At 44.4% G+C, this 23,503-nt stretch overlaps 1 protein-coding gene and 1 long non-coding RNA gene across 2 annotated transcripts; one reads left to right on the top strand and one right to left on the bottom strand.

Moving 5' to 3' along the window:
* The first annotated feature begins 717 nt into the window (after positions 1-717).
* Positions 718-21,561, top strand: LOC115177919 (ADP-ribosylation factor-binding protein GGA2). Its single transcript, XM_029738913.1, has 17 exons — positions 718-1,364; positions 2,550-2,634; positions 5,047-5,122; positions 9,123-9,221; positions 13,434-13,557; positions 13,923-14,023; positions 14,101-14,181; positions 14,302-14,439; positions 15,016-15,097; positions 17,294-17,413; positions 17,747-18,010; positions 18,206-18,267; positions 18,513-18,634; positions 18,733-18,890; positions 19,528-19,697; positions 20,044-20,154; positions 20,877-21,561. The coding sequence occupies exons 1-17, from the start codon at positions 1,319-1,321 to the stop codon at positions 20,991-20,993; spliced, it is 1,956 nt and encodes a 651-aa protein (XP_029594773.1). The 5' UTR covers positions 718-1,318; the 3' UTR covers positions 20,994-21,561.
* A 739-nt stretch (positions 21,562-22,300) lies between these two features.
* Positions 22,301-23,275, bottom strand: LOC115178406 (uncharacterized). The gene is made up of 2 exons (XR_003872615.1): positions 22,849-23,275; positions 22,301-22,773 (listed from the first exon to the last, which is right to left on the bottom strand). It is a non-coding gene; the product is annotated as an uncharacterized LOC115178406 (long non-coding RNA).
* Positions 23,276-23,503: the final 228 nt, after the last annotated feature.

A 23,503-nucleotide genomic window follows, 5' to 3' on the forward strand; every position in this document is an offset into this window, starting at 1 on the left:
TTTGGGGAGGCAGGTAGCCTAGTGGTTAGAGCGGTTGATTGTCCATTTTGGGGTGGCAGGTAGCCTAGTGGTTAGAGCGGTTGATTGTCCAGTAGCCAAAAGGTTGCTAGATCGAATCCCCGAGCTGACAAGGTAAAAATCTGTCGTTCTGCCCCTGAACAAGGCAGTTAACCCACTTCCCCGTTTGGCCGTTATTGTAAATAGGAATTTGTTCTTAACTGACTTGCCTAGTTAAATAAAGGTTAAAAATAAATGTAGAAAAAGATGGAATGAAAGTTATGTCAGGTATATGGTAAGTTGGTTGGCCATCTTTGATGTCACGTTGCTGTGTTTTCATTTTATAAAGCATTTTTACAAAAAGTCTCACCGTGCCTAACCTTTTTACCACACCCGGTCTCTGGGATGGTTAACTCTGGAAACTCCTTTTGGTCTCTACTGAGTTAGGTACATCAGCTTTTTGTTCCACAAATAAGGTGCAAGAAAACTATCTTCAAAATGTTATTAAATCTGTTTGTTCTGGTGTCTCTAGGTCAATTCAGAAAGCTGATTGTGGACATTATTACTGATGAATGTGTTTGTTCTGGCGTCTCTAGGTCAATTCAGAAAGCTGATTGGGGACATTATTACTGATGAATGTGTTTGTTCTTGTGTCTCTAGGTCCATTCAGAAAGCTGATTGAGGACATTATTACTGATGAATGTGTTTGTTCTGGTGTCTCTAGGTCCATTCAGAAAGCTGATTGGGGACATTATTACTGATGAATGTGTTTGTGTTTTATGACCGTGTTTATGCTTTCTGCTTGCATTTGGTATTGATATTGGTTTTCTGTAATTGATCTAATTCAAGGCTCATCTGTAAAAGAGACATTGCTCTCAGTATGACTCCCTGATAAAATAAAAGTTAAATAAAATAAATACATTTGCATTATAGCTCAAACTCATAAACCACCAAGGAAAAGTTGTGACATCTTTAAAAAAACCTGCTGTGAAAAAAATGTGTTTACATTGCATAGCCTAGGGACATGGCTCAGCCGCGGAGAAGTTGTAATATAATTGGTCTGTGACTTACATTCCAAATTTCACCCTTTACGTTTTATAGTGCACTATTTTTAACCACACGGATCTGGTTAAAATGAGTGTACTAGGAGTAGGGTACAATTTGGAACGTCATAACTTCTGACTAAGCACAACTCGAGTCACATGTCGCGGCTGTGGTCTGGTCTCTTCAGACGAGTTGACAGTTCTTTCCGCCCGTTAACAGGACGGTGTGAAGTTTTGAGAAGACACCGAGTACCGGGGGAAGGCGACTGCAAAAGGCCATGGCGACCGGACAGAGTGGCGGAGAGAGCCTAGAATCGTGGTTGAGTAAGTTAAATGACACGGGGAATTCGTTTTTTCTTCTTCAGAGAGTTTGTTAAATGTATTTCCTTTATAGTAGTGCGATTATATTTTGTCGTTTGACAATAACTTTGGTTTCGTGGTTCACAGTTGGAAACGGTGCGTCTTGAAGTTGTGCGTCACTGAAAGTTGAACCTTGCAGTGATCTCGCCAGTTTAATAAACAGTCTTTATATCACGTCATTTTCATGAGCGCTTGCAAATATGGCGAGCAATACGTTCAGCTACTGTAACTAGTTGAAACTGTCTCTCGGCTTGCGTTGTTGTCGCGCTGCATTGAAGTGGCCTTTTACATCTCATGTTTCCTTTGTAGCAAATTCCGCGGAGGGAATTACAGAATAAACAGTTACTAAGTTTGATTGTGAAGGGCAGTTTTATAATGTATTACCAATATGTTCTTTTAAACGCAACAAAATAGCTCTGAAAGAACAGGAAGTATGAGACAGGCTACATCTTGTCAGCCAGTCATGCGCTCATCCAGATGTTTTTTAAAAATCTCCTTCCCTCGACTAACTTACACCCAGTGGTGGAAAAAGTACCCAACTTCTCATACTTGAGTGGTACCTTTATAGTGAACGTCACCCAGTAAAATCCTACATGAGTAAAAGTATATGGTTTTAAATATAAGTATCAAATGTAAATGCTAAAATATACTGAAGTATCAAAAGTAAAAGTATAAATCATTTCAAATTCCTTATATTAAGCAAACCATATGGCACCATTTTTTATATATATTTTTTATTTATGGATAGCCAGGGACACACTTCAACACTCAAGACATAATTTACAAACGAAGCATGTGTTTAGTGAGTCCACCAGATCAGAGCCAGTAGGGATGACCAGGGATGTTCTCTGGTAAAGACCTCAAAAAACGAGTTAAGTAGTAGTACTTTAAAGTACACCACTGCCTACACCCACTACACGGCACAGTGAGCATCCGGTTCTAGTTCAATGTTACAACATCATCATTGTAGAATACACACTTGCAGGGACCTTCTTTTGATCAGAAGTGCAAACGTTTGTCTTTCTTCTTCTATATTTGTTTATATTTATATCCCAGGCAAGGTCACAGACCCATCTAATGCAAAGCTAGGCTAATTGATCTCTCTATCTCTCTCCTTTCTTTCTTTCTCTCTCTCTCTCACACTCTCAGACAAGGCCACAGACCCATCTAACTCAGAAGACCGGTGGGACTGTATCCAGGGCTTCTATGAACAGGTCAACCAGGAGGCTGATGGGTGAGTAGACACTATGGCTGTGTCCCCCAAACGGCAGCTTATGAACAGGTCAACCAGGAGGCTTATGACCAGGGCAACCTATTATCTATATAGTGAACTACTGATGACCAGGGCAACCTATTCTCTATATAGTGAACTACTGATGACCAGGGCAACCTATTCTCTATATAGTGAACTACTGATGACCAGGGCAACCTATTCTCTATATAGTGAACTACTGATGACCAGGGCAACCTATTCTCTATATAGTACACTACTGATGACCAGGGCAACCTATTCTCTATATAGTGAACTACTGATGACCAGGGAAACCTATTCTCTATATAGTGAACTACTGATGACCAGGGCAACCTATTCTCTATATAGTGAACTACTGATGACCAGGGAAACCTATTCTCTATATAGTGAACTACTGATGACCAGGGCAACCTATTCTCTATATAGTACACTACTGATGACCAGGGCAACCTATTCTCTATATAGTGAACTACTGATGACCAGGGCAACCTATTCTCTATATAGTACACTACTGATGACCAGGGCAACCTATTCTCTATATAGTGAACTACTGATGACCAGGGCAACCTATTCTCTATATATAGTACACTACTGATGACCAGGGCAACCTATTCTATATATAGTGAACTACTGATGACCAGGGCAACCTATTCTCTATATAGTGAACTACTGATGACCAGGGCAACCTATTCTCTATATAGTACACTACTGATGACCAGGGCAACCTATTCTCTATATAGTAAACTACTGATGACCAGGGCAACCTATTCTCTATATATAGTACACTACTGATGACCAGGGCAACCTATTCTCTATATAGTGAACTACTGATGACCAGGGCAACCTATTCTCTATATAGTACACTACTGATGACCAGGGCAACCTATTCTCTATATAGTACACTACTGATGACCAGGGCAACCTATTCTCTATATAGTGAACTACTGATGACCAGGGCAACCTATTCTCTATATAGTGAACTACTGATGACCAGGGCAACCTATTCTCTATATAGTACACTACTGATGACCAGGGCAACCTATTCTCTATATAGTGAACTACTGATGACCAGGGCAACCTATTCTCTATATAGTGAACTACTGATGACCAGGGCAACCTATTCTCTATATAGTGAACTACTGATGACCAGGGCAACCTATTCTCTATATAGTACACTACTGATGACCAGGGCAACCTATTCTCTATATAGTGAACTACTGATGACCAGGGCAACCTATTCTCTATATAGTGAACTACTGATGACCAGGGCAACCTATTCTCTATATAGTACACTACTGATGACCAGGGCAACCTATTCTCTATATAGTGAACTACTGATGACCAGGGCAACCTATTCTCTATATATAGTACACTACTGATGACCAGGGCAACCTATTCTATATATAGTGAACTACTGATGACCAGGGCAACCTATTCTCTATATAGTGAACTACTGATGACCAGGGCAACCTATTCTCTATATAGTACACTACTGATGACCAGGGCAACCTATTCTCTATATAGTAAACTACTGATGACCAGGGCAACCTATTCTCTATATATAGTACACTACTGATGACCAGGGCAACCTATTCTCTATATAGTGAACTACTGATGACCAGGGCAACCTATTCTCTATATAGTACACTACTGATGACCAGGGCAACCTATTCTCTATATAGTACACTACTGATGACCAGGGCAACCTATTCTCTATATAGTGAACTACTGATGACCAGGGCAACCTATTCTCTATATAGTGAACTACTGATGACCAGGGCAACCTATTCTCTATATAGTACACTACTGATGACCAGGGCAACCTATTCTCTATATAGTGAACTACTGATGACCAGGGCAACCTATTCTATATATAGTGAACTACTGATGACCAGGTGCACTAACAGAAGGAGCCCAAATAGTACCCTTCCCTGTATAAAGCACTAGGGCCCATAGGTCTCTGGTCCAAAGTAGTGCACTATATAGGGAATAGGGTACCGTATGGGACGTAACCTTGGACACAGCAGAGGCTAGACAAGATATTTCAAAACCATGCTTTTTACACAGGTAAGAAATATTTATTTCCAATACCACAAAGTTGTTTTCATATTAGTTTGTAATCTAGATTCCACTATCGTTCTGAGGAACCACTTGTGTGTTGTGTGGGACATCACTGAAAACCACTCCTCCCTTTTCTGTAATGTTATCTTCAAAATAAAGTGTTGGACGTCTCCCAGGAGACATAAAGAACCATTTATAGCAGTAGGCCACAGGGATTCTAAATGCCCTCTGATTGTTTTTACCAGATGTCTTTTATGTTGTATATAATGCAGTGTTAGATAGTATTAGTTTTGAAAACACTGGTAGTTTATAAATCTACTCTCCTATTCCCAGTCCTCAGGTTGCTACTCGTCTCCTGGCCCACAAGATCCAGTCTCCACAGCAGAGAGAGGCTCTGCAGGCCCTCACAGTAAGACAACACACCATCATATTATTATACTATAGTAATAACTATATAATACTATAGTAAAATCAAAGTTTATTTGTCGCGTGCGCCGAATACAAGAGGTTTTAGACCTTACAGTGAAATGCTTACTTACAGGCTCTAACCAATAGTGCAAAAAAGGTATTAGGTGAACAATAGGTAAAGAAATAAAACAACAGTAAAAAGACAGGCTATATACAGTAGAGAGGCTATATACAGTAGAGAGGCTATATACAGTAGCGAGGCTATATACAGTAGTGAGGCTACATACAGGCACCGGTTAGTCAGGCTGATTGAGGTAGTATGTACATGTAGATATGGTTAAAGTGACTATGCATATATGATGAACAGAGAGTAGCAGCAGTGTAAAGGAGGGGGTGGTGGGTGGGACACAATGCAGATAGCCCGGTTAGCCAATGTGCGGGGGCACTGGTTGGTCGGCCCAGTTGAGGTAGTATGTACATGAATGTATAGTTAAAGTGACTATGCATATGATAAACAGAGAGTAGCAGCAGCCTAAAAGAGGGGTTGGGGGGGGGGCACACAATGCAAAACGTCCGGGTAGCCATTTGATTACCTGTTCAGGAGTCTTATGGCTTGGGGGGTAAAAACTGTTGAGAAGCCTGTGTCCCCCAAACGGCAGCTTATGAACAGGTCAACCCCTCTATATAACAGAAGATCCAGTCTCCTCAGCAGAGGCCCTTCAGGCCCTCACAGTAAGAAGTTGAAAGGTATGAAGGAAATGCATTGTGTGGCTTCTCTTGGCTCTTGTGGGTTCTGTCACGTGAAGGAGCACCCAGGGTTTCACGCGTTGTTAGTTAGTGAAGCGAGAGAGAGAACTGGAACTAGAGTAAAGAGGGAGGGAGAGAGTGGCTAATATGGTTTAAGAGGACATAATGGTTAACATAAAGTTTAACAGTTCACCTGGCTGGTAACAATGGGAGGCTTGAAGAACAGGGTTTAAACAAATGAATCGAGCATGGAGAATGACTTGAGTGCGACTTTCATTTACTCACATGTAGCGCGGTAAGCAGAATGGTCACTCTTCAGTCTACACACGGGGCTGTCTGTCAATGGATGCACCCTGTTCCCTACACACTGACTATACAAAACATTAAGAACTCATTAGGAAACTCTTTCCATGACATAGACCAGGTCTGTCCAACCTTCTTCCTGGAGATCTACTGTCCTGTAGGTTCAGTCCAACCCTCTTCCTGGAGATCTACTGTCCTGTAGGTTTTCAGTCCAACCCTCTTCCTGGAGATCTACTGTCCTGTAGGTTTTCAGTCCAACCCTCTTCCTGGAGATCTACTGTCCTGTAGGTTTTCAGTCCAACCCTCTTCCTGGAGAGCTACTGTCCTGTAGGTTTTCAGTCCAACCCTCTTCCTGGAGATCTACTGTCCTGTAGGTTTTAAGTCCAACCCTCTCCCTGGAGATCTACTGTCCTGTAGGTTTTCAGTCCAACCCTCTCCCTGGAGATCTACTGTCCTGTAGGTTTTCAGTCCAACCCTCTTCCTGGAGATCTACTGTCCTGTAGGTTTTCAGTCCAACCCTCTTCCTGGAGATCTACTGTCCTGTAGGTTTTCAGTCCAACCCTCTTCCTGGAGAGCTACTGTCCTGTAGGTTTTCAGTCCAACCCTCTTCCTGGAGATCTACTGTCCTGTAGGTTTTAAGTCCAACCCTCTCCCTGGAGATCTACTGTCCTGTAGGTTTTCAGTCCAACCCTCTTCCTGGAGATCTACTGTCCTGTAGGTTTTCAGTCCAACCCTCTTCCTGGAGATCTACTGTCCTGTAGGTTTTCAGTCCAACCCTCTTCCTGGAGATCTAATGTCCTGTAGGTTTTCAGTCCAACCCTCTTCCTGGAGATCTACTGTCCTGTAGGTTTTCAGTCCAACCCTCTTCCTGGAGATCTACTGTCCTGTAGGTTTTCAGTCCAACCCTCTTCCTGGAGATCTACTGTCCTGTAGGTTTTCAGTCCAACCCTCTTCCTGGAGAGCTACTGTCCTGTAGGTTTTCAGTCCAACCCTCTTCCTGGAGAGCTACTGTCCTGTAGGTTTTCAGTCCAACCCTCTTCCTGGAGATCTACCTTCCTGTAGGTTTTCAGTCCAACCCTCTTCCTGGAGATCTACTGTCCTGTAGGTTTTCAGTCCAACCCTCTTCCTGGAGATCTACTGTCCTGTAGGTTTTCAGTCCAACCCTCTTCCTGGAGATCTACTGTCCTGTAGGTTTTCAGTCCAACCCTCTTCCTGGAGATCTACTGTCCTGTAGGTTTTCAGTCCAACCCTCTTCCTGGAGATCTACTGTCCTGTAGGTTTTCAGTCCAACCCTCTTCCTGGAGATCTACTGTCCTGTAGGTTTTCAGTCCAACCCTCTCCCTGGAGATCTACTGTCCTGTAGGTTTTCAGTCCAACCCTCTTCCTGGAGATCTACCTTCCTGTAGGTTTTCAGTCCAACCCTCTCCCTGGAGATCTACTGTCCTGTAGGTTTTCAGTCCAACCCTCTTCCTGGAGATCTACCTTCCTGTAGGTTTTCAGTCCAACCCTCTTCCTGGAGATCTACTGTCCTGTAGGTTTTCAGTCCAACCCTCTTCCTGGAGATCTACTGTCCTGTAGGTTTTCAGTCCAACCCTCTTCCTGGAGGTCTACTGTCCTGTAGGTTTTCAGTCCAACCCTAATGTAACATGTCTGATTCAGCTAGTTAAGGTCTTTTTGAGCAGCTAATAAGTAGAATCAGGAGTGTTAAATTAGGGTTGGACTGAAATCCCACAGGATGGTAGATCTCCAGGAAGAGGGTTGGACAGCCATGACATAGACTGACCAGGTGAATCCAGGTGAAAGCTATGATCCGTTATTGATGTCACTTGTTAAATGCACTTCATCAGAGTAGGTGAAGGGGGAGACAGGTTTTTAGCCTACAATTTCCTGTCCCCCGCGGAAATCTAATTAACATTAATCCAACAATCTCCATCAATATCCGTCTGTTTAAGTTAGAGATATCTTTTTTTTGTTGTTGCATGGGCTGCTTCTCAATCCGCCGATATCGCCCTTCCACATCTGAGGTGAAAGGTGGCAGAGCTAGAGAGGTGTTTGTCAGACCAGGAGACATCCCACAAATCAGTCTGCTCAGGAAAACGTCAGTAGCATCTGAACGGTTTGGCCTGAACACTAGTATTATGACCATTCTATTGAATGATGAGACTCTCACCAAGGCGTTCTGCGTTTTGCTCCAGGACGCCCACAAGACTCACAAGCCTCGTCTGAAGATCCCCTGGTATCAGTTTAACAAATGAATGGAAGGATATGTGGAGATAGTTTAGTGCCTAAAATAAGGGGATAAATACATGTTAAATCATTAAAAATATCCTGATCTTTAGTTATATATCTCAGATATAGGACAGACACTTCAGAACTAACTTCCTTTAGATTTCTTGGGGGGACTGTCTGTTGTTCCATGTAATGAATCTGTTATTTAATGTGTTTCTATTGGCTAACAGCAGTAATGCCAAATTCAATGTTTTATCCTATACATTTTATATATATATATTTTTGATACCTTAAGGGGTCTTAAAATTCCAAATCAGATAGCTAAGTGATCCTTGGTATGACCATCATAAAACAGTTCCATGTGTTAGCATGTGGTGACACAGGGCCGTCCTTTGTTACGTACCAAATGCACCCTATTCCCTATATAGTGCACTACTTTTGACCAGAGCCGACAAAGGGTGACATTTGGGACAAAGGCATTGTTAATGTTTAGGGCTGTGTGTGTGGGGTCATGTGATGCCTGTTGATGGTTAACTAAGGTCGTTGAATCTAAACTGTATTTCCTGTGCTGTGTCTGGGATGAGATCCTAAAGGGATCTGTTTCAGTAGTTTCATTCAGTTCCATTCACTGGGAGGGAAAAGATTTTCCATTTGGGCTCCTAGACAGTGTAGATACACTTCCTGTAGAACCTATAGAATTCTGACATCACCGTTTCCCACAGGTTCTAGAAGCCTGCATGAACAACTGTGGCAAGAGGTTCCACAGTGAGGCGGCAAAGTTCCGCTTCCTCAATGAACTCATCAAAGTCCTGTCTCCAAAGGTATGAGTAACCCCAATGGTTTTGAAAGGAAAGTTTCTGTGGTCATCCCAAATGGAAGCCTATTCCCTATATAATGCACTACCAGGGCCCAAATGGCAGCCTATCTTGACTGGGGCCCTGGTCAAAAGTAGTGTACTAGAAAGGGAATAGGGTGCCATTTGGGACCTAGAGTCTGTTAGGTTTCTATGCAACAGTATCAGGAAGGAGTGATTGTATAAAAGGGGCGTTGTGTTATCAGTGTCTCCAGTGTCTCCAGTCAGTTATTGTATTAAAGGGGCGTTATGTTATTCGTGTCTCCAGTGTCTCCAGTCAGTTATTGTATTAAAGGGGTGTTGTGTTAGTGTCTTCAGTGTAATCCAGTCAGTTATTGTATTAAAGGGGCGTTGTGTTAGTGTCTCCAGTGTAATCCAGTCAGTTATTGTATTAAAGGGGCGTTGTGTTATCAGTGTCTCCAGTGTAATCCAGTCAGTTATTGTATTAAAGGGGCGTTGTGTTATCAGTGTCTTCAGTGTCTCCAGTCAGTTATTGTATTAAAGGGGCGTTGTGTTAATAGTGTCTCCAGTGTCTCCAGTCAGTTATTGTATTAAAGGGGTGTTGTGTCTTCAGTGTAATCCAGTCAGTTATTGTATTAAAGGGGCGTTGTGTTATCAGTGTCTCCAGTGTAATCCAGTCAGTTATTGTATTAAAGGGGTGTTGTGTTATCAGTGTCTCCAGTGTAATCCAGTCAGTTATTGTATTAAAGGGGCGTTGTGTTAATAGTGTCTCCAGTGTCTCCAGTCAGTTATTGTATTAAAGGGGAGTTGTGTTAGTGTCTTCAGTGTAATCCAGTCAGTTATTGTATTAAAGGGGTGTTGTGTTAGTGTCTTCAGTGTAATCCAGTCAGTTATTGTATTAAAGGGGTGTTGTGTTAGTGTCTTCAGTGTAATCCAGTCAGTTATTGTATTAAAGGGGTGTTGTGTTAGTGTCTCCAGTGTAATCCAGTCAGTTATTGTATTAAAGGGGCGTTGTGTTAGTGTCTCCAGTGTAATCCAGTCAGTTATTGTATTAAAGGGGTGTTGTGTTATCAGTGTCTTCAGTGTAATCCAGTCAGTTATTGTATTAAAGGGGCGTTGTGTTAGTGTCTCCAGTGTAATCCAGTCAGTTATTGTATTAAAGGGGTGTTGTGTTAGTGTCTCCAGTGTAATCCAGTCAGTTATTGTATTAAAGGGGCGTTGTGTTAGTGTCTCCAGTGTAATCCAGTCAGTTATTGTATTAAAGGGGTGTTGTGTTATCAGTGTCTTCAGTGTAATCCAGTCAGTTATTGTATTAAAGGGGTGTTGTGTTAGTGTCTTCAGTGTAATCCAGTCAGTTATTGTATTAAAGGGGCGTTGTGTTAGTGTCTCCAGTGTAATCCAGTCAGTTATTGTATTAAAGGGGTGTTGTGTTATCAGTGTCTTCAGTGTAATCCAGTCAGTTATTGTATTAAAGGGGAGTTGTGTTAGTGTCTTCAGTGTAATCCAGTCAGTTATTGTATTAAAGGGGAGTTGTGTTAGTGTCTCCAGTGTAATCCAGTCAGTTATTGTATTAAAGGGGTGTTGTGTTAATAGTGTCTCCAGTGTAATCCAGTCAGTTATTGTATTAAAGGGGCGTTGTGTTATCAGTGTCTCCAGTGTAATCCAGTCAGTTATTGTATTAAAGGGGTGTTGTGTTATCAGTGTCTCCAGTGTAATCCAGTCAGTTATTGTATTAAAACCTCTCTAGGGTAGGTGAGACGCAATCGTCCCACACTATTCAACAGCCAGTGAAAAATCAGAGCGCCAAATTCAAAACCACAAAATGTCATAATTCCAAGTTCTCAAACATAGGACTATTTTACACCATTTTATAGATACACTTCTCCTGAATCGAACCACGTTGTCCGATTAGATTATGTTAGGAGAGTACATAGACACAAATAACCACACAGCCATTTCCAAGCAACTAGCATGCATCACAAATACCCAAAACACAGCTAAATGAAGCACTAACCTTTGACGATCTTCATCAGATGACACTCCTAGGACATCATGTTACACAATACATGCATTTTTTGTTCGATCAAGTTCATATTTATATCTAAAAACAGCATTTTACATCAGCGCGTGACGTTCAGAAAATATTTTGCCTCCAATACTGCCGGTAAATCAGCACCACAATTTACAAAAATACTCGTCATAAACGTTGATAAAATATTAAACTGTCATTCAAAGAATTATAGATGAACATCTCCTTTATGCTAACGCTATGAAAGATTTCAAAAAAGCTTCACGAGGAAAGCACTCTGCAATAATCTGAGTACTGAGCTCAGAAAACAACACCAGGCAATACAGATAGCCGCCATCTTGGAGTCATCTAAAATATTAAATAGCATTAGAAATATTCCCTTACCTTTGATGATCTTCATCAGAAGGCACTTCCAGGAATCCCAGGTCCTCAGCAAATGTTGTTTTGTTCGATAAAGTCCATAATTTATGTCCAAATAGCTCCTTGTTGTTCGCGCGTTCAGTTCAGCTACTCCAAATCTAGGAAGCGCGCCGAAAATGTCAGGAAGAAAAGTTTAAAAAAATGTATATTTACGTTCGTTCAAACATGTCAAATGTTGTAAAGCATCAATCTTTAGGGCCTTTAGAACGTGAAACTTCAGTAATATTCCAACCGGACGGTTCCAGTGTCTTGAAAAACATTTTGGAACACAGGTCCCTTCTCACATGAACGCGCACCAATGAACTGATGGGTCTACAACTTCCCAGCCTTCTTATTTGGTCTCTGTTCATCATAGACGCCTCAAACAACTTTCTAAAGACTGTTGACATCTAGTGGAAGCCTTAGGAAGTGCAAAATGAACCCTAACTCACTGTGTGTTCGATTGGCAATGACTTGAAAGGACTACAAGCACCAGAATTTTCACTTCCTGGTTAGATTCTTAGGTTTTCGCCTGCCATATGAGTTCTGTTATACTCACAGACATCATTCAAACAGTTTTAGAAACTTCAGAGTGTTTTCTATCCAAATCTACTAATAATATGCATATTCTAGTTCCTGGGCCCGAGTAGTAGGCCGTTTAATTTGGGTACGTTTTTCATCCGGCCATGAAAATACTGCCCCCTACCCTAGTGAGGTTAAAGAGGCATTGTGTTGTCAGTGTCTCCAGTGTAATCCAGTCAGTTATTGTATTAAAGGGGCGTTGTGTTAATAGTGTCTCCAGTGTAATCCAGTCAGTTATTGTATTAAAGGGGTGTTGTGTTATCAGTGTCTCCAGTTTAATCCAGTCAGTTATTGTATGTAAGAACATTAATCATCATTTAAGGTGTGATAGAGACTGATGAATGATCAAAGGCTTTTTAATAGGGGCTGTCTATCTGAGATAACAGTTGATGAATTAATTCACTCACCCATCCATCCATCCATCCCTCTTGTGCTTCTGCCTCCTCATTGCTTGCTCTTTATGGTTTAGGCTGGGTTACTGTAGTTTAGGCTGGGTTACTGTAGAGCTCTTTGTGGTTTAGGCTCGGTTACTGTAGAGCTCTTTGGTTTAGGCTGGGTTACTGTAGAGCTCTTTGTGGTTTAGGCTGGGTTACTGTAGAGCTCTTTGTGGTTTAGGCTGGGTTACTGTAGAGCTCTTTGGTTTAGGCTGGGTTACTGTAGAGCTCTTTATGGTTTAGGCTGGGTTACTGTAGTTTAGGCTGGGTTACTGTAGAGCTCTTTGTGGTTTAGGCTGGGTTACTGTAGTTTAGGCTGGGTTACTGTAGAGCTCTTTGTGGTTTAGGCTGGGTTACTGTAGAGCTCTTTGGTTTAGGCTGGGTTACTGTAGAGCTCTTTGTGGTTTAGGCTGGGTTACTGTAGAGCTCTTTGTGGTTTAGGCTGGGTTACTGTAGAGCTCTTTATGGTTTAGGCTGGGTTACTGTAGAGCTCTTTATGGTTTAGGCTGGGTTACTGTAGTTTAGGCTGGGTTACTATAGAGCTCTTTGTGGTTTAGGCTGGGTTACTGTAGAGCTCTTTGTGGTTTAGGCTGGGTTACTGTAGAGCTCTTTATGGTTTAGGCTGGGTTACTGTGGTTTAGGCTGGGTTACTGTAGAGCTCTTTGTGGTTTAGGCTGGGTTACTGTGGTTTAGGCTGGGTTACTGTAGAGCTCTTTGTGACTGCTGCTGAAGTTAAAAGGGCTTTAGAAAATACATGTGATTGATTGATCTGCAGTTCCTGGGTCAGTGGAGTGGTGCGGAGGTAAAGCTGAGAGTGACGGAGGTTCTGTACAGCTGGACTTTGTGGCTCAAAGAAGAACCCAAGATTCAGGAGGCCTACCGCATGCTGAAGAAACAAGGTCCATTACAACACCTCAGAACCTTTGAACCACTACTCAGAGCTGTTATACCTTAGAACTCTAGCACCTTAGAACCAGGAGGCCTATCACTCAGGAAACAAGGTCTGTTACTGCTCATAACCGTTATGCCTTAGAACTCTAGCACCTTAGAACCAGGAGGTCTATCGCTACCTTAGAACTCTAGCACCTTAGAACTGTTACAGCTTAGTTACAGGAGGCCCAGCGCATGTTTAAAAAAACAAGGTCCACTATGATACAGAACCGTTACAACCTGTGGGCCCAGGTCAAAGGTCGGGCTCTGTAAAGAGAACCGGGTGGCGTTTGGGGAAACAACCACTCATTGTCTCTCCGTGTCTGTTCTTCAGGCCTTGTGAAGAAGGACCCTAAACTCCCAGACACCATTGTGATGCCTCCTCCCTCACAGAGAGCTGAGGACTCTGTGTTCAACCAGGAGGACAAGGCCAAGGTGTGTGTGTGTGAGAGAGAAAGCCTTTTTTAGTTGATCTTCTTGTCTTATCTCTCTTAATGTGTGTGTGTTTACAGTTGTTAGCCACACTCCTGAAGAGCAGTAGTCCTGAAGATCTGCAGACAGCCAACAGACTGATCAAGAACACCATCAAAGAAGTGAGACTGTGTGTGTGTGTGTGTGTGTGTGTGTGTGTGTGTGTGTGTGTGTGTGTGTGTGTGTGTGTGTGTGTGTGTGCGCATGTTAGTGATGGTTGACTGCTGTATTATTGTCTGTAGGAGCAGCAGAAAGCGGAGCGTGTATCGAGACGTGTCTCTACCCTGGAGGAGGTCGCTAGCAGAACCAGACAGCTGAGAGAGTTACTACGGCAACACTGTCTCACTGGGCCCTCCACACACCACACTGACCACCTGAAGGTATGGGGCTGTTTCTCTCTGTCAACACTGTCTCACTGGGCCCTCCACACACCACACTGACCACCTGAAGGTATGGGGCTGTTTCTCTCTGTCAACACTGTCTCACTGGGCCCTCCACACACCACACTGACCACCTGAAGGTATGGGGCTGTTTCTCTCTGTCAACACTGTCTAACTGGGCCCTCCACACACCACACTGACCACCTGAAGGTATGGGGCTGTTTCTCTCTGTCAACACTGTCTCACTGGGCCCTCCACACACCACACTGACCACCTGAAGGTATGGGGCTGTTTCTCTCTGTCAACACTGTCTAACTGGGCCCTCCACACACCACACTGACCACCTGAAGGTATGGGGCTGTTTCTCTCTGTCAACACTGTCTCACTGGGCCCTCCACACACCACACTGACCACCTGAAGGTAGGTGTGTGTGTGTGTGTGTGTGTGTGTGTGTGTGTGTGTGTGTGTGTGTGTGTGTGTGTGTGTGTGTGTGTGTGTACACTAAACAGATACCGTGTGTGTGTGCTGTACACAGACGGTACTAACACATGACTGTGTATCCTGACCTTCCTGTAGGCCCTCTACGAGAGCTGTGATAGGCTCAGACCCAACCTTTTCCGATTGGCCAGTGACACCGTCGACGATGACGAAGCTTTAGGTAATTTATCTACGTTGGTTATTTAGTCTCTATGTATCCAGATCTACGTTGATCATTTAGTCTCTATGTATCCAGATCTACGTTGATCATTTAGTCTCTATGTATCCAGATCTACGTTGATCATTTAGTCTCTATGTATTCATATCTACGTTGGTTATTTAGTCTCTATGTATCCAGATCTACGTTGATTATTTAGTCTCTATGTATCCAGATCTACGTTGATTATTTAGTCTCTATGTATCCAGATCTACGTTGATTATTTAGTCTCTATGTATCCAGATCTACGTTGATTATTTAGTCTCTATGTATCCAGATCTACATTGATCATTTAGTCTCTAGAAAGGCAAGAACCTAGGAGAAACCTAGAGAGGAACCAGGCTCTGGGGGGTGGCCAGTCCTCTTCTGGCTGTACCAGGTAGAGAGGAACCAGGCTCTGGGGGGGTGGCCAGTCTTGTGGCTGTACCAGGTAGAGAGGAACCAGGCTCTGGGGGGAGGCCAGTCCTCTTCTGGCTGTACCAGGTAGAGAGGAACCAGGCTCTGGGGGGTGGCCAGTCCTCTTCTGGCTGTACCAGGTAGAGAGGAACCAGGCTCTGGGGGGGTGGCCAGTCTTCTGGCTGTACCAGGTAGAGAGGAACCAGGCTCTGGGGGGTGGCCAGTCTTCTGGCTGTACCAGGTAGAGAGGAACCAGGCTCTGGGGGGTGGCCAGTCTTCTGGCTGTACCAGGTAGAGAGGAACCAGGCTCTGGGGGGTGGCCAGTCTTCTGGCTGTACCAGGTAGAGAGGAACCAGGCTCTGGGGGGTGGCCAGTCTTCTGGCTGTACCAGGTAGAGAGGAACCAGGCTCTGGGGGGTGGCCAGTCTTCTGGCTGTACCAGGTAGAGAGGAACCAGGCTCTGGGGGGGTGGCCAGTCTTGTGGCTGTACCAGGTAGAGAGGAACCAAGCTCTGGGGGGTGGCCAGTCCTCTTCTGGCTGTACCAGGTAGAGAGGAACCAGGCTCTGGGGGGTGGCCAGTCTTGTGGCTGTACCAGGTAGAGAGGAACCAGGCTCTGGGGGGAGGCCAGTCCTCTTCTGGCTGTACCAGGTAGAGAGGAGCCAGGCTCTGGGGGGTGGCCAGTCTTGTGGCTGTACCAGGTAGAGAGGAACCAGGCTCTGGGGGGAGGCCAGTCCTCTTCTGGCTGTACCAGGTAGAGAGGAACCAGGCTCTGGGGGGTGGCCAGTCTTGTGGCTGTACCAGGTAGAGAGGAACCAGCCTCTGGGGGGGGCCCAATGCTCTAACTGCTAGCTAGGTTACTGACCCAATGCTCTAACTGCTAGCTAGGTTACCTGCTGGTTACTGACCCAATGCTCTAACTGCTAGCGAGGTTACCTGCTGGTTACTGACCCAATGCTCTAACTGCTAGCTAGGCTTCCTGCTGGTTACTGACCCAATGCTGTAACTGCTAGCTAGGCTACCAGCTAGTTACTGCCCAATGCTCTAACTGCTAGCTAGGTTACTGACCCAATGCTCTAACTGCTAGCTAGGTTACTGACCCAATGCTGTAACTGCTAGCTAGGTTACTGACCCAATGCTCTAACTGCTAGCTAGGTTACTGACCCAATGCTCTAACTGCTAGCTAGGTTACTGACCCAATGCTGTAACTGCTAGCTAGGTTACTGGCCCAATGCTCTAACTGCTAGCTAGGTTACTGACCCAATGCTCTAACTGCTAGCTAGGTTACTGACCCAATGCTCTAACTGCTAGCTAGGTTACCTGCTGGTTACTGACCCAATGCTCTCACTGCTAGCTAGCTAGGTTACTGACCCAATGCTCTAACTGCTAGCTAGGCTACCTGCTGGTTACTGACCCAATGCTCTAACTGCTAGCTAGGTTACTGACCCAATGCTCTAACTGCTAGCTAGGTTACCTGCTGGTTACTGACCCAATGCTCTAACTGCTAGCTACGTTACTGACCCAATGCTCTAACTGCTAGCTAGGTTACCTGCTGGTTACTGACCCAATGCTCTAACTGCTAGCTAGGTTACTGACCCAATGCTCTAACCGCTAGCTAGGTTACTGGCCCAATGCTCTAACTGCTAGCTAGGTTACTGACCCAATGCTCTAACCTCTAGCTAGGTAACTGACCCAATGCTCTAACTGCTAGCTAGGTTACCTGCTGCCCAATTTATTGTCTTTCATGTTGTGTTCCTTTCATTCCAGCTCAGATCCTGCAGGCCAATGATGAGCTGACCCTGGTGGTCAACATGTATAAAGATATGATGGGGGGGAGAGAGAGCAACAGGATGAGAGGAGGAGGAGGAGAGGGCTCCATAAACAACGGTACATCTGTCTAGCTCCTCTCTACACCACTCATACATTGTGGTTTTGTCTGTCAAGGTCTACTAACAGTGTGTGTTGTCTTGTGTTTGTTCCTCCCCCCTCCAAGGTTTTCAATTTGGCAGAGAACCGTGTGTGTGTTCTAGTGTTGTAGTGGTGTTTCAGTCTGAATGTCTCTGTGTTGTCATGTCAGTGGAGTGTTGTCTCTATCCCTAGGACAGAGTACCTTGTGTGTGTTCTAGTGTTCTGTGTTCTGTTCTAGTGTTGTAGTGTAGAGGACGTGTTGTTTCAGTGTGAATCTCAGTAGTTGTATTTTCATATAGTCTCCATCCCCAGGTCCCAGCAGCCCCAGAGAGATAAAGAGTTACCATCTAATAGACCTGTCGGCCCTGGACTCTCCACAGACCCATAGACCACCTTCTAAAGACATGTCTTCCTCCGTCTCACCTCCCCACCACGTCTCCTCCCTGTCCTCCTCCCCCTCTACCTCCCAGCCTCGCCTTGGCACCCCTCCTCCCTCTTCCTCCCCTCCCTCCTCTCCTCTCTCCCGTCAACGGCTCAACAGTACTCTCCTATCTCTAATCGATCTGGACGTGACAGGTTCGTACAGGTTCTGTTTCTTTAGAACGTCCCCCCTTTCATGTGGATGTTTCTGCTGTGATGTCTTCATGATCCAGATGTGTTATGAAACAGTATTCACTTCCTGTATCTGGACTGTAATAGTGTTTGTGTTGACATGTTCATGATGTGGTTCTGTGTCTAATGTTAACAGGGATACATGTGTTCTTTATTCAGGGCTGCATAAACCAGCATCGTCTCAAAGCCAGAGCAGCACATACTACCATGAACTACTCCAGGTACCATTTACCTCTGTATGCGCCCTAAATGGCTCCCTATTCCCTACATAGTGCACTACTTTTGACCAGAATGGCTCACTATTCCCTACATAGTACACTATTTTTGACCAGAATGGCACCCTATTCCCTACATAGTGCACAACTTTAGACCAGGGCCCATAGGGTCATAACAACACCAGATCATATTTACACTGATTTGTTCCTCTTCAACACAGATGCCTATTCTCCACCCCCCTTTATTTCAGATGAGAGGAGGAGAGGAGAACACAGGGAGAGACCATTCCCTGACCACGTGGGTGTGTGGAGGGAGAGACCACCCACTGGTGGCCCGGGGTTGCGGCAGTGGCTCGTCAAATGGGACTGACTGGTGAGGGATGGATGGATGGATTGAGAAAGAAAGCGAGAGACAGAGATGCCTTGAGACAGAGATGCCTCGATGATTCAATCTTTTCTTCTTCCTATCAGGGCGTTCCTTCAGAATCGTCCAATTGTGATGTCAGGATCACCATCAAACTCACAGAGTCAGCCAATGACAGAGTCAGGATCTCCAGTGAAATCAGAGAGCTTCAATCTCCCAGAATCCTTATCAGAGATCCACGTCCCGCTGGAATCCATTAAACCAAGTAAGGTTGTGTCCTAAAATGGCACCCTATTCCCTATAGAGTGCACTGTTTTTAACCAGGGATAACTGGTAAAAGGGTACCATTCGGAACACAGCCCTAGTTTTTGTCATTGAATCCTTTGTCACTGTGTGTTCCATTGGCAATGACTTGAAAATAGTACAGCCACAAGATTTTCATTTCCTGCTTGTATTTTTCTCAGGTTTTTGCCGAGTCCTGTTATACTTACAGACACCATTCAAACAGTTTTAGAAACTTCAGAGTGTTTTCTATCCAAATCTACTATAATATGCATATTCTAGTTTCTGGGCCAGAGTAGTAACCTGTTCAGATTGGGTACGTTTTTCATCCGGCCGTGAAAATACTGCCCCCTAGCCCCAACAGGTTAAACACAGTAATACACAGAATATGTGTGTCCCAAATTGCATCCTAATTCCTTTAGAGTGCACTTCTTTTGACCAGAGCCCTATGGGTGCACTATATAAGGAGCCATTTTGGATGCACACTAGGAGTTACAGTGTTGTCACTACAGTTATCTGTAGTCATTCATGTTAATGGATACCTCTGGTATTTTCTATTTCAAGTCATCTGTTCCATGTTGGCACGTCTGAGGTGTTCATTTCCTGAATGTCTCCGATAGGTCGATTGGAGCCGATCACAGTGTACGACCAGAATGGCGTCCATGTTTCCCTCCATTTTGCCAAAGACCCGCCCCCGGGACACCCTAACGTTGCTGTGGTTATCGTCTCCACGGTGAACACCTCCTCACTTCCTGTTAAAGACATCCTGTTTCAGGCTGCTGTTCCCAAGGTAACAGACAAACGCCCAAACATGGACAAGACATTTTTAAACTCCTACATTCTTTAAGTCCTTCCAATGCTTGAAGGTTTTAACTTTAAACAGTCTCTCTCCTTGTCTAATGAATCCTTCGTTTCCAGCAATGACTGGTTGACTGAATGACTGATTGAATGACTGACTGTCAGGGTTCCCACGGGTCCTTGAATTTGAGGGAATTGGGCCTGGAAAGTCCTTGAATTTGATGTTTAAGAAGGTGTGAGAACCCTGGACTGATTGATTGATGGACTGATTGATTGATCTTACTGAATGACTGGCTGGCTCACTGGCTAGCTGACTGATCTCTCTGTCTGTCCTCCAGACCATGACAGTGAAGCTCCAGCCGTCTTCAGGGAATGACCTCCCCTCCTACAACCCTCTGCTTCCCCCTGCTGCCCTCTCTCAGATACTGCTCCTCTCCAACCCACACAGGGTGAGTCTACTGCTCAACCTGACAAACTGGAAACACAGAGATAGTTTTGTTATCGTCAGACCTGTGACTTGGCCGGCATTCATTCATAGGCGCATCATCAACAAGTGAACTTCACTGTCAACAATGTGGCTTTTAAAGGCAATCTCCCCGACGTTCGTGGCGATCACATTCAGGGTAAAAGCTGTGGATGCTATCTCAAGGGTTTATTAACTTTGAATGTCAAGTACAGTGGCTTGTTGACAATGTGCCTTTGATGGAATGGTTGATGGTTTGTGTGTTATCTCCCTCCAGCGTTAGGTGTGTTTGATTAGAATGGTGATGGTTTGTGTGTTATCTCCCTCCAGCGTTAGGTGTGTTTGATTAGAATGGTGATGGTTTGTGTGTTATCTCCCTCCAGCGTTAGGTGTGTTTGATTAGAATGGTGATGGTTTGTGTGTTATCTCCCTCCAGCGTTAGGTGTGTTTGATTAGAATGGTGATGGTTTGTGTGTTATCTCCCTCCAGCGTTAGGTGTGTTTGATTAGAATGGTGATGGTTTGTGTGTTATCTCCCTCCAGCATTAGGTGTGTTTTGATTAGAATGGTGATGGTTTGTGTGTTATCCTCCCTCCCAGGTTTCAGGTGTGTTTGATTAGAATGGTGATGGTTTGTGTGTTATCCTCCCTCCCAGGTTTCAGGTGTGTTTGATTAGAATGGTGATGGTTTGTGTGTTATCTCCCTCCAGCGTAAGGTACGTCTGCGCTACAAGCTGACCCTGGTCCACGGTGATGGAGAGCAGAGCCTCAGTGAGATGGGAGAGGTGGAGGACTTCCCTGACTGGGTCTCCTGGATGGGCCTCTGATCTGAGAGAACCCAGCATGGAATTCTAGAACCTGACAGATAGACATTCTAGAAACTGAGAGAGAGAGACATTCTAGAACCTGACAGAGAAATATTCTGGTACCTGATAGAGAAAGGTTCTGCGGCAGAATGTGGAACCCTCTGCGATCGCTGCCTTGACATCATGTAGTTGGTCATGTGATCTGTGGTCATCCTTGGAGGTTCTTAAAAACGGATATTTATTTAGTATTTGAAGTAGGCTCTGGGAGACCAGTCTAGTGTTAGGTGTGGGTGTGTCCATGTGTGTGTTCTTCTGTTTGTCTGATTGACCCGGCTTTGCCAACTCCATGCCAAATGACCCACCTGGGTTACGTTTCTCCACCTTTTTATACCAAACTAGACCAGGTGAACCAGGTGCCTCTGCTACTGACCTGTTGTTCACCTGGCTCCTGTGTGAGCTGCTTGTTGTGTTTTTGTTTAAAGTCTGATTGATTGATTGATTGATTGATTGATTGATTGATTGATTGATTGATGCCTCAGATACTACACTCTGAAATCTGTGATCAATAAAACAAAGAATGCTGTTCTTATCTGGAAGTCTTCTGTGGTCATTCTTTGAGAAAAGGTAGATTAGAACCTGTAACCTGGTCCCTATTCCAGTTCCTAGTCCACAAGATTAGAACCTGTAACATTCTGGTCCCTATCCCAGTGCCTAGTCCACAAGATTAGAACCTGTAACCTGGTCCCTATCTCAGTGCCTAGTCCACAAGATTAGAACCTGTAACCTGGTCCCTATCCCAGTTCCTAGTCCACAAGATTAGAACCTGTAACCTGGTCCCTATCCCAGTTCCTAGTCCACTGCACTAGCAGGGGGGAAAGCACCAGTCGACTCATTTAGAACGTCAGTAGATTAGAAAGGTGATTCGTTCAGGTTGGAAAACAAGTCACAACTGGGATTCAAACTGGCAACCATGTGGGTCACAACCTGTGTGTAATGCCCTCCATCCTACCACCCGTAAGGCCTTTTCTTATTTGACTCTCCCTGTAAACCCTGCACACTGGCCTGTCACTAAGCTCTGTCCACTGAGCTTTTTCTTCCAATCAATTCATCCCTGACTATATTTGCCAATGGTCTCTCCTTCCTCCCAACGTGTTGCGCTTGTTCATTTCCCTTCACTGATTTGAAAGGAAATTACATGCCTCCACCAATGCAATGCTTTGAGATTGGTGGGAAGTAGTGAACCAGTGTATGAGTGTACACTTAATATTGGTTCACACCCCGGGAAGATCTGATCACAGTCAGTTATTTTATCTACATTTACATTTGACTCATTTAGCAGACATATTTATTGTTAAATATTTTATGCAGATATGCAGCAGGGTGGGTCCGTCTGATAAAGTGCCAAATACAGATTTACAAAACAACAACAGAGGTGGTGGAAGACCCTGGCTGCGTCCCAAATTACACCCTATTCTCTGTAGTGCACTACTTTTGACCATAAATAGGAAATCGGATGCCATTTGGGATGCAAATCACTCTCTAACCCAACCCCAACCCTGGTCCCACAGTGCATTGCTTTAGAGGAAAGTGGCCAAATTGAGCCCAGTGTAAAGGATGGGCTATGACCTCAGGGTAAAGGATGGGCTGTGACCTCAGGGTAAAGGATGGGCCGTGACAACAGGGTAAAGGATGGGCCGTGACCTCAGGGTAAAGGATGGGTTGTGACCTCAGGGTAAAGGATGGGCCATGACCTCAGGGTAAAGGATGGGCTGTGACCTCAGGGTAAAGGATGGGCTGTGACCTCAGGGTAAAGGATGGGCCATGACCTCAGGGTAAAGGATGGGCTGTGACCTCAGGGTAAAGGATGGGCTGTGACATCAGGGTACATAAGGTTCCTCTCTTTTTGCATTTTTTTTTTCAATTCCGACAAAAATGGAAGAAAAAAGTCCAGTTGAATGCAGCTCCAGATGAGTCTTGGGTTACAAATGTCTCTTAGATATGAAATATACATACACCAACACCTGTATGTCCATGTCTGGGTCCCAAATGGCACCCTGTTCCTTACGTAGTGCACTTCTTTTGACCAGAATGGCACCCTATTCTCTATGTAGCGAACTTCTTTTGACCAGGGCCCATTTGGGAGATAGCCTATAAGTCCCATCAAGATAGATAGAAGCATCTCTATCTATTTTAGTGTGCCCAAAAGCCTGTTTTAACATGGGCAGTAACATTGAGGACTTTCACCATTTTGAAGTAGTCAACTGGGTGGGACTTCCTGTGGGTTAAGGAAGGATCACATAATTCCATCGAGGTCATCAGCCAATGAATTAAACTGGTGAGCAAACATTCCATAACTGCAGGTGGCAGTGAATTGCCAACCTTGGCTTTATACCTGTTTAAATAACACAGTCCAGGTGGCAGTATGCACCCTTCCAGTTTGTTTACCAACTCATAGTAGTAAAATAAGAAAATTAACTACTTCAAAATGGAGATGGCCACAGTGGTGGGACAGATACAATGTTGTGATCTCT

Source organism: Salmo trutta, chromosome 38, assembly GCF_901001165.1.
Source record: "Salmo trutta chromosome 38, fSalTru1.1, whole genome shotgun sequence".
Lineage (NCBI taxonomy): Eukaryota > Metazoa > Chordata > Actinopteri > Salmoniformes > Salmonidae > Salmo > Salmo trutta.